Below are 12,130 nucleotides of genomic sequence, written 5' to 3' on the forward strand. Positions count from 1 at the left end.
GCAAAATGATTTTCAAACTTTGTGTCTTGTCTTAATGGGATTTATGGAAGCAAGTTATGACTGAGTCTGACTATCTGTAGCACTTTCCTCAGTAAGGCATTCCCAGAAATTGGAAAACTGAAGCGTTGAGGTAACACAGAAGCTAACATGTCATCAGTTAAACCTCCCATGCTTCTCTTGCCTCCATCACATAACAAAGAGTAAACAATGAAAGAGAATGACTTTAATAAAAACAACCATCCAACCATCCAACCAACCAAACCAACCAACCCATCCAACCAACCAACCAACCAACCAACCAACCAACCATCCAACCAATCCAACCAACCAACCATCCAACCAACCAACCAACCAACCAACCAACCAACCAACCAACCAACCAACCAACCGAACTACCAGCCACACACACAAAAAATCCACAAAACCCACAGACTCTGAAATTACGTTTACTTAGTTGATTGTCCAAGGCAAGTTGGTAAATTCAATGAGTTTCTGAGGATCGAAAGTAGATAACAAGAGTTAAGGCTCGAGTCCATGCGTTCATTACAAAATACAATCTCGAGAATACAATGGCGTTGAGTATCATAAAACCCATTTAAAGCTTCTTATTTAAGCCAGTAGAATATATATATATATATTTTTTTTTTCTTTTCAATTTTGGAGGACTTCATAGGCACGGTGTAATCAGTCTTTATACAAATGGAGAAAATATCAGATTCTCAAACTACATGAGTGGAAGTAAACAACTTTTGTGAAGAAATCAAAACCAACTATTTATATTAACAAAAATAATATCAGTAGTTAAAACTAATGTTTGTTATTTTATAGATTCTCAAATATAAAACATTTGCATGAGTATGTATGAGAAGATATAAAAGAAATAAGGGAAACATAAGTGAGCTAATTTGTATATAACGATGTTATAAAATGCCAACTTAACTTTCATCTGCTTCCTCACTACCCCTATTGTTTGTAGGATCATTTTCTTCAAGTTGCAAGAAATACAACGTACAATGGGAAGAACTTTCAAGTGACCAGTTTTTTAATTAAGGATCAGGGCACTGAAAACCCCTAAACATGCTGGTTGCCCCCAACTCTTCTAATTTATGACAGCATGCACCTGCTATGGATAAATGGTAAAAAATAAACCAGTTTTTAGAACAAGGTAAAGCTTCAGTCCATTAACTCTATTGTATCCTTTTAGTAAATGTGTGCTTATAAAAAGGTATAAATGTGAATGAAATACAGAAAATGTGCTCATTATTAAGTGTGACTCCTACACTTCTTGCTCCGTAAATCTCAGTTCTTTCTGACCTGGAGCTCTTGTAGAGCCTGCATAGTCACGAGTAACCAGGGACAACGAAACACCAAAGAACAACAACAAAACAAAGCGAGCAAACAAACAAAAACTGAAACAAAAATTCAAAAAGCCATCAGGAAGAAAGCAAAAAGAGGGGGAGGGGTCAGTTAAACATTTTAAGAAATGTAGAACTGAAAGGCACTTTCTGAAGACCTGCATTCTCTTTCCCACCCAGCAGGGTTTATTTAGGCATGCTTATGATTGAAGGCAGGCTTCCCGAATTTTTGAAGCACAATCCACTTTAAGGAAATACCTCATATTTGCAACTAGGCCCCAGGGGTGGTGACCCGGCCTGTAAAATTAAATATAAAATATATGAGGAAAACTGTATAGCTGCTGAACTTTATTTCCCTCTCCTCTCTTTTCCTCTTACACATCTTCCACTATGGGCAACACTAGACAAGCCACAGAGAAACATTTTAAATAGCCAAATGACAAGTGTGACCCACTTTAGCTACCTGCAGCAATACTGAGGCTCTGTCTTTCCTGATGCATCGCGAGACTGGACATAAAGCTGAGCTTATCATGGAGATGTGTGGGCACACAGATGTGACCATTATCTCTAGTCTCCGATCTCCAGCTTAGTTAAGCGTTTTTAGTGTGTGTGGGAATGTGTAAAGAAAGAAGAATTGGGAAGTGCTGTTAGATCTGGGTCTGAATAGATGCCTTTTCCTCGATTTGACCAGAGTGGACACCTTTAGAGTTAAGATCCTCCCTGCCATCATCTATTTCCGGGATATCTTGTATCTTTTTGTCACTTTGCCTTAAGCGGTAACTTTTGTACGCCCGCTGGATGATTGTGGCTGAGACTGCCTCTTGTTTGCGTTTCAAAGTCGTTGTAATCGGCTCATACGTAATTTTGAAAGGATTCGCTAACAGAAACCCAGATTCTATCTCTGAAAGGATCTTCTCCACCCGCTCATCCTTTCCCATCACTCTTTTCGTTAAGGCAAGCAAAATATCAAGGCAATGGATTCTGTCTCCTGCAGCCATGGGGAGATCCATGGCTACAAGCTGGCCCTTGTTCGGTTTTGCCATGAAAAGAGGAGGATCGAGAGCAGCTGCAAAATCAGAAAGCTTAGTAGAGTCTATGTACTGGGTCCTATCAGGGTCAAACCTGTTCCACACCTTGAAGAATCTCCTAAAGTCATCTTCGCTCAAGGTCCTGTTTTTTCTCTTAGAAGGAATACTTAAGAATTCCATGATCAAAACAATGTACATATTAACGATGATCAACCATGATATGAGGATGTAACTGACAAAATAAAAAATTCCAACAGAAGGGCTCCCACAGTCTCCCCTGACCTGAGTCCCTGGGTTAATTTTATCAGGATCGCAGTCAGACCACTGACTGTTGAAAATTGCATCCAGCATCCCGTCCCAACCAGAAAATGTTGTAACTTGAAAGAGACAGAGCATACTGCTTCCAAAGGTCTCAAAGTTGGACACATCATTAATTCCGGCTTCTTTCTTCACGTAGGCGAAGTTGTACATTCCAAAGATGGCGTAGATGAACATGACCAGGAAGATGAGAAGACCAATGTTGAGCAGTGCTGGGAGTGACAGCATCAAGGGAAGCATCAGATCATGGAACACCTTTGGTCCTTTCCCAGGACGCAGGACGTGGATGATGCGAGAGAGAAGAAGCAGCTGCACCAGTGAAGGAGGCACAAAGTATTGTCCTATTGACAAAGGCAGCAGCAGTCCTTGGTGTGAGGAAAAGATACAAGGAAGAAACAAAATTATCCAAATGCAATTGTATATAGAAAAGATAATTTCCCAACTGCTCTAGTTTTGTATGGTTCATGAATCTACTATTACTCCATCACTTAACCTATCTCATAGAACACCATATTGAACATTAGTTTAATTAAATATTATTTTTATCAATGATCAGGCTCTGTGCCAAAATTTAAAATAGAATTCTGTGCTACTATTTTAAGATAGTTTTGAAATCACAGGTGACCAGATCCATACTGTAGTTCAATAGTCCACATTTTTTTAACATTGTTGGATTAAGGAATTTGACCAATCTTACTAATGCATCATGTAAATATAGAATATAATTTCCCTCAAAGATTTTTTAATGCATTAACTTATAAGAGTTCTTAAAGATGAAGAGAATGTAAAGCAGGGAGACATTTTGTTTTAGAGATTTATTTATTTAATGTATGTGCGTGCACTGCAGCTGTCTTCAGACACACCAGAAGAGGGCATAAAGTCCCATGTGGGCCGCAATGTGGTTGCTGGGAATTGAACTCAGGACCTCTGGAAGAGCAGACAGTGCTCTTAACTCCTGAGATATTGCTCCATTATTGATAACCAAGACTATCTCTCTCTATATGTATATAATTTAGGGGTTCATAGATTGCAATTTATTTCTTTTATAAGTAGTATTTGAGTCCAAAGAACTTTAAATATGATTATAACATGTGAACATCTCCTGATAACTTCGTTTTAGTTTTTGTTGCAAAGGTCATGGAGGACAGTGTCATGAGGCTTTTGTGTATTTGCTGAGAGGAAGTATCAGACCTAATACTTTTGTTAACATGCCCACTCTCTAAGGTGAACTTTTTGGTGGGTCATGTCTATTTTATATTCTATATTCTGTCATGCCTACATCCCTTCTAATGTATATCAGTGACTCTTCTACACTAGACAAATTCCCATCTCTCCCCAATCTTTCAAGCTCTTCCATTAATAAAGAGGCATCCTCACTTCCTGTGCACATATTCATCCTCATGCTCCCTACCAGGAAATTAAACCCCTTATCTAAACTCTTACTCTGCTGATGACATTATTTTCCATGGAACACGTTAAAATGAAGAATGCATACTCTCTTCTTCTCTACATTTCTAAGGCAAAACAGCAGCATAAGTATCTTGTCACTTTCCAATTACACTTCCAGGCACATTTTGTCCAATGATTTTTATTAAAATTATGATACATTTCCTGCCCTCTGTGGATTATGCTGTCCAACTCAATTTTTTTATCATTCCCCTGCTCTATGATTCACACAGTTCTCATCACTTACACACAGCTGGAGACTTAATAGGTGGCTCATGGTCTCCCTGTTTACAGCGTCTCCCTTAATGAACAATCCAAGGGCTCACCTCAGCCTTTAACCATCTCAATTTAACAATACTCATTATTTTAGTTAAGTTGGCAACATCAGTGCCTTGGCCAGATGATTGCCTCAGGAGACTGGAAATTCAAGTTGAATCGCTTTCACTATGGCTGCTTTTCTCTTCCTGTACACTCTGTAACTCCTACTTCAGACACTGTAGCTTATACTCCCCTTGTTCCTTTCCTGTTGCCCCTCCAATCTCCATACACTTTTCTCTCCAGCTTATACTTTTCTTTCAGTAGTCAGTGACATGAATTCACTGTTCTACTGAAAGAGTGAAATTTCTGAACTCATATTAGGCAGGTAGTTTATGTTTTCTTTTACGAAATTTCTGGTTGATACCACTAACCTTTTAATTTTTTTTTTTACTTTCTAAGATTACAATATAATCCTACTAGATTCCCTTCCCTTCATCTAAACCTTTCTATATATCCTTCCTTCCTCTCTTTTCAATTTATGGCCTGTTTTTACATTTACTACTGTTCCACATATATACTTATATATGTCTATGTATGTATATATAAAACAATGTATATATACATAAACACATGCATACATATTTGTTTCTTAATATGTAAATACAACCTGCCCATTCTCTGTAATGTTACTTTCAGGATTGACCATTTGGCATAGGATAACCAATTGGTGTGCTCTTCCCTGGAAGGAGTAGTTCTTCTACTCACAACATTCCTTGTTTCTTCTAGTTCTTTGTGTCTAGTAGAGATATCCTGGGCTCTCCCTTGTAGCATATCTATCATCCTTACTCATCCAATGTTTATACAGACACATTGGTGAGACTTCATGGGCATAGTTTCTGATATTTGTAGGAGATAGATTCTCACAGCAAACTCCTTGGTTCTTTGGTTCCTGCATCTGTCCTACCTACCCCTTTTCTCCGATGATCCCTGAGCCTTAAGTGCAGCATTGACATCATTGATTGTTTTTTTATTGGATATTTTTAATTTACGTTTTAAATGTTATCCCCTACTCTCATGGAGACCATATCCTGGTTATGCAGAAGCAAACACTAAAGAAACTTTTTTATTCCTGGTATAATTTTGCCTGGATAGCCCTTACCCAGTAGGTCTCTGTTTAAATTTCCTTCTTAAATGGCATTTTCTCTGACCACCAGTTACTGATAAGGTGCTCTTTCTTTTACCCTGTGTAATAGAACTCTGTGATTCAGCCCATAAGAGAATGTTCTGCTCTGCAAATGTGCTCCCTGATAGTCCTTAAATGATATGTGTAGAGAAAGTGTCCCTAACCTTACTATACACAGTTCTACCTATTTAACAACATAACAAAATGTGTTTGTCAACCAATGTAAAATTACTCAGGTAAGAGAAACTAGAGACAAATTCATTAAACCCCAAAACTATGAGACTAGGAACAAAATCATTTAAATACTAAAATTGTAATGATGGGATGGTGGGGAACATTTAAAAAAATTAAAAGTAAGGAATTTTAGTGAGCTTTGAAAACCATGTCATTTCAATACACAGAGCTCTTCTCATGGTAGCTTAGAATGTTACAGATAACCAAGTACATATCCTGTGTTTGTGACACATGCTTAAGTTTCTAAACAGATAAAATGTTTTCATCTAAAAATAGTGATAGTACACACACACACACACACACACACACACACACACACACACACATACACACACACACACACTGCAAATAATGATTCATTCTTTTGGGGATGAAAATGGTCTTATGATTTTGCTTCTTCAAAATCACTATCTTGATACATACAGTGATAGACTAAATTAATAGTATAAAGGAAAATTTGACAGCAGTCAACATTACCTGTAATGGAGAAAACGACCACCATAAAGTCATGAACATTCCATGCGCTGGTGAAATAGTGGCAGTGGAAGGCAGTGAGCTTCAGTATGCATTCCAGAGTGAACAGCATGGTAAAAATGGAGTTCATCCAGAAGACAGCAGTTTCAATTTGTGGACTCTGCTCATCATTTTGTATCATAATGGTTGTTGCTTGGAAACAGATAAGAAGTATGATGATGACATTGAAGACACGATGTGTTACTACGTCAAAAATGAAGCCTTGGAACTTGTTCTGTAAGTGAAGCAAAGGACAATTAACAAGCTACTTATATACTTGCATGCATAATTTCTGGATTCCACAGTTTCCCTTCCCAAATAATATAAAGCCATCAATCGAATCCTTTGTCAAAGAATGTATTTTATAACTGTTGTCAAGAAACAGCACACACACACACACACACACACACACACACACACACACACACACACAGTGAAGACCAGCCATTGCCTCCTGATACTCCTGCATGTACTTCCCACATTCTGGGACTAAAGGCGTGTTCCACTACAACTAACATATTTTTAAATATTTATTTCAGGTGCTAGGGATTGCACCTAGAACCTTGGATTTGTTAGGTATGCATTCTGCCACTAAGCTATGTTCCCAGCCTGAATAAAATGATTATTTTTTTAAGATTTGAAACAATATTTTCTTACTCTAGGGCGGGCTGCTGGTTTCTGAGAGTCTGCATACAAGAGCTTCTTCAGTGCCTGGTATTGTTTCCTCTGCTTTACCGTTATAAAGATATTTGATCCTCCCTGGTAAAAAATAAATAAATAAAACGATATGAAAATTGCAGTTCACCCAATCTTCCCTTTTTGGATGTACACTTTAGAAAATTAGATTTCATTCTTTGCGCAATCAAGTTTAGGTATTTCCATATAAAATCCATATAAAATACACAATATATGATAATCAACCATCTTTATTTCATGTTTTCCTTTTCAGTTAGCGAGACAAGGAGACACAGCGGGAGACATGAGAAGCCCACCGTGACAAATTAAGTTTAATCGATATGGTTTGTGTCTAAAGCAGAAGTAATTAAAATTAGAATTGAATAGTTTTCCATTTTTATAAATTTAAAATATGGCCTAATTTTACAAATACAATCAAAACACTTTAAAAAAAATAATTCTGGAAGTATATATCATTTATGTTCCTCTGCCTAACTGCAAAAACCTACTGTAATTATAATTTAATAATGCTCTGGATTTATCACGTGCCTACTTCAAAGAATAGTGAGACATTATTTAATAAATAAAACTTTTTTTCTGAACACATACATATGTGTATGGACATAGTAGAATTTTGTTATTTGGTTTTTATTACACTATCATTTACAAGCAAACATATATAAGTGCAGGAACTTTTAAACTGTACCTCTTGCCTGAGTGTCCTTTGTCTATTGCAGATACAATAAGGCTGGGCATTTTCATAATATTTATACTGTACAAGAACACTAATTATTGTTCTATTACATTTGTGTCATGTATACCTGACATCAAACCAAGAGGACAATCCTAGAAATATTTTGTAAAGTCTAATTGTTAAGCAGGTAGAAAGAATATTTATACTTATCTTAATTTTTTGCTTGTTGAAATTCCTGATAATAACACCAATCAGCATACACAAGGGAAGAAATAATCCAAACACAACAAAGATGATAAAGTAAGTGTACATGTGGAGGCTGTGCTCAAAACTAGGCTGCATATACACCTAAAATTAAATGTGAAAAAATTAGTAAAATATGGATACTAACTTTTTAAACATGAGACTTATACCATAAATGAGGACAGGACAACCAGGTCCTGATAAATGAAGTAAATGTTTCCCTGGCTTCTTAGTGTAAGGCTCTCATGGCTGTATCCATTTGGGACTTTATCTGTTTGTTTTGTTAATTATGGTTTAAAAAGATGATAATCCTTCAAGAGGGATAACAAAGCCTCAATTTTTACACACACTATTGGAAGGAAATTCAGTGCCAATGCAATACCTTATGTGAAAAAAATACTGTCTATATAAATTACTATTGTGCTCCTTGCTTAAATTATCACCCTGACAATGACACTGGGAATGTCAGATACTCACACCAACAGAGTCAATTGCTGAATTCATGATACTGATCCACCCATTAAATGTTGCCTGTTGAAAATAAAATATACATGAATCTTATAGAATATTTTTATTATAAACAAAAAACAAACCTTAATTCATTTATGTTTAGTATTCTAAATGCTGGATGATGGGGTTCGCCATAATTCAATATACAGTGTCACTAGGAGATTCATCACATTTAGTGTCATATTGCTATTTTTACCTAATTCATTTATAATTAATAAAATATTTAGTATGGTTTCAATAGAACAAGAGAGACAAAGGAAACTGATATTAAAGCTCTAGCTACATGTTAGTAAGCATCAAAGTTGAGCTTGTGGTCTTCATCATGTGATTTGAATGGTGAACCCTGCATATCTGCTGGATATCACATCACTGAGTGGCCATCGCTCAGCATTTTTAGTGGTGGAAAGACAATAGCCGTCAAAGCCAGACTGAAGGGCTGTGACCCTGTAACCAAGGAGCAATGGTGGAAATTGTCAAGGCCAGGAATTTCCTCTCCATTGTCTGCACTGTCAACTCACTTGCTTCTCCCACAAGAGCAGGGACTCTACCTTACTGGATCTTCAAAGAAGCCTAGAATAGCATGCATCTCATAATTGTTATCTGTTAGTTAATAATTGCACATCTATTTTATAACAAAATCTGTTCATTACCCATAATCTGTTCTAGATGCAAGCTTGGTCCTTAACTTGAACATGAATTTGATGTGAAACAGGTGAAAAAGTATACTCACCACTTGGAACAAAGAAAGAAAACCATTTCCAACATTATCAAAGTTCAGTTTTGCATTCTCCCATGGCATTGATTCATTAAATACCAGGTTTTCACACTGACTCTTATTCATAACTTCAAATACAGAGAATCTTTCTCCCCTTGTTGGGTCAATGCATTCATAGAACTTGCCAGCGAATAAGAACACTCCCATAACACTGAAAAGCAGCCAGATCATTAGGCAGACCAGAAACACGCTCACAGCAGGTAAGGTTGTTTTTATCAAAGCTCTCAGAACCACCTGGAATATAAGAAAATTAGCATTTTAGGTAAGAAAAGAAAACCATTTCAATTTCTGATCAGAATAAAAATACTAATTGACATAGTAACATACTGAGTCATATAACCCGTCTATCTAAAGTCTGAATACTTAATATGCAAGTAATGGAACTGATTCAACAGTCACTGACTTTTAATAAAAATTATACTGTAAGTCGAAATTCGTTCAAAAACTTGGCACCTTATTAACAGTCAACAGAACTGGTTAGTTCAAATGCTACCCTAAGTCTTTATTTCAGTTAATTCTATACTATTTTAGAATGGCTAAGATGATTTAAACTCAGTGCATGAGTTAGATTATGTATAAATACACAAACATGATAGACAACAGAATGAGAAGTGACTTTGGAAGGATGGACTTGCAAAGGAGACAATACAGGCACAGGAAATATGAAGCAGAGACAGATGTTTTAATGAAGTCAAAGCAATAGTTTGGCTTAGGAAGCATGGTAGCTCTAACTCAGCCTCTGCTCTCCTCACTGAACTATGCTACTAATGAGCCAGATGGGGTGAGAGGTTGGAGTAATGAATCTATACCCTAAACTATGTAAGCACCAGCCACAGTCTGCACTCACTGTCTTCCGTTTCTCATCTCTTTCCCTCCAAAATTTTAATTAGAACTTCTTATTACTGCACTGAAATGTTTGAATCAAAATTGAACTGCTTTCTATACCCTTCAAACCATAGTAGTCTCTTTTACTTTTTCTAGGAATTTATATTTTCCTTTCTACCCCGAAACACCATCAATTCTGTTTTATATCATCAATCTAAACATTTTTTCATTTTATCTTTTAACCATTACTATACTTATATCTTTTCCACACTTCTTCGCTTATAGCCAGGGATTTATGTCCTTGGATAAATGCTTTGACTTAAGGTGTAATTATAATCACTTTACTATAACTCTAAAATGAAGCCACAGGACATTTGTTGACATTGTAGATATTTTGGCATTTTATATAGTTGAACCCATTGGTTATCTTCATATTGTTCAGAGAAACCTTTAGCATCCACATGGGGAGAATGTACAAGTAAGAATTAACCGTGTTCAATGTCCAATTTTCTGAGGAACCTCCAGACTGATTTCCAGAATGGTTGTACCAGTCTGCAATCCTACCAACAATGGAGGAGTGTTCTTCTTTCTCCACATCCTCACCAGCATTTGCTGTCACCTGAGGTTTTGATCTTAGCCATTCTCACTGGTGTGAGGTGAAATCTCAGGGTTGTTTTGATTTGCATTTCCCTTATGACTAACGATGTTGAACATTTCTTTAGGTGTTTCTCGGCCATTCGGTATTCCTCAGCTCTGAATTCTTTGTTTAGCTCTGAACCCCATTTTTTAATAGGGTTATTTGTCTCCCTGGGGTCTAACTTTTCTTGAGTTCTTTGTATATTTTGGATATAAGCCCTCTATCTGTTGTAGGATTGGTAAAGATCTTTTCCCAATCTGTTGGTTGCCGTTTTGTCCTAACCACAGTGTCCTTTGCCTTACAGAAGCCTTGCAGTTTTATGAGATCCCATTTGTCGATTCTTGATCTTAGAGCATAAGCCATTGGTGTTTTGTTCAGGAAATTTTTGCCAGTGCCCATGTGTTCAAGATGCTTCCCCACTTTTCTTCTATTAGTTTGAGTGTATCTGGTTTGATGTGGAGGTCCTTGATCCACTTGGACTTAAGCTTTGTACAGGGTGATAAGCATGGATTGATCTGCATTCTTCTACATGCTGACCTCCAGTTGAACCAGCACCATTTGCTGAAAATGCTATCTGTTTTCCATTGGATGGTTTTGGCTCCTTTTTGGGGGGAGGGTGGTAATAGAGGGAGGATGGGGAGGGAAGCCCATGTAGGAGGGTGGGGGAGGGTTAGGGGCATGTTGGCTGGAAACAGGAAGGGGAATAACAATCAAAATGTAAATAAGAAATACTCAAGTTAATAAAGATAAAAAAAATAGAATTAACTGTGTGTGTTGTGTGACTTTAAGCGAATTTCCTTATAAAAAGCAAAGCTCTCTCTAATTTAGTAAACAATATACACCCTACCCCAATTTAGTCTGGACATGGGAAAAGTATAGATGTTCATCAAGCGATGATTGGATAATTAAAATGTGGTCTACACAATCAATTATGAAGAAAAATGAGATTATGGAATGTCTATGTAAATGGATTGTGCTGGAAAGCACTACACTGAAGAGGTAACCCAGACACAGAAATACCAACATTGCATGTTACATATCACTACTATGTGATCTTAGCATTCAACCATTGTGATACTGTCTTTAATATGAATAAAAAAGGAACCATTGGTGGCAAAGGAGGATAAAGATCTTAAGGGGAGAAGAGAACAAGTGATATGAAAGAATGTAGAGGAATAATAAGGAGCAAGGTCTAAGGAGGGATACAGATAGGAACTGGGGGAGGAACAGTTAACATGAAGGATGCTTCTAGAGTCTATGGAAGTCTCCTTTTTTCATTCTTCATATATTCAATATATGCATATATGCCTATGTTATAGGTGTGTATGAATATATTTATGTTTACATAGTTAAAGCGCAATTGAAGACACCCTACATAGGGACTGATGGTTATTCCAAAGCCATTGAGTGCTAAATAAAAAGTCTAAGGCAAGTGT

At 36.8% G+C, this 12,130-nt stretch overlaps 1 protein-coding gene across 1 annotated transcript in view; it reads right to left on the minus strand.

Moving 5' to 3' along the window:
• Positions 1-430: 430 nt before the first annotated feature.
• Scn7a (sodium voltage-gated channel alpha subunit 7) overlaps positions 431-12,130 on the minus strand; it is a 95,855-nt gene continuing 84,155 nt past the window's right edge. Inside the window, exons 20-25 of the mRNA XM_032903420.1 lie at positions 9,188-9,466; positions 8,425-8,478; positions 7,915-8,052; positions 6,993-7,097; positions 6,300-6,570; positions 431-3,066 (exon numbers count right to left, since the gene is read on the minus strand). Of these exons, the coding sequence (XP_032759311.1) occupies positions 2,003-3,066; positions 6,300-6,570; positions 6,993-7,097; positions 7,915-8,052; positions 8,425-8,478; positions 9,188-9,466 (1,911 nt within the window). The 3' untranslated portion in view covers positions 431-2,002. The remainder of the gene's footprint in view (positions 3,067-6,299; positions 6,571-6,992; positions 7,098-7,914; positions 8,053-8,424; positions 8,479-9,187; positions 9,467-12,130) is intronic.

The sequence above is a fragment of the Rattus rattus genome, chromosome 5 (assembly GCF_011064425.1).
Source record: "Rattus rattus isolate New Zealand chromosome 5, Rrattus_CSIRO_v1, whole genome shotgun sequence".
NCBI lineage: Eukaryota > Metazoa > Chordata > Mammalia > Rodentia > Muridae > Rattus > Rattus rattus.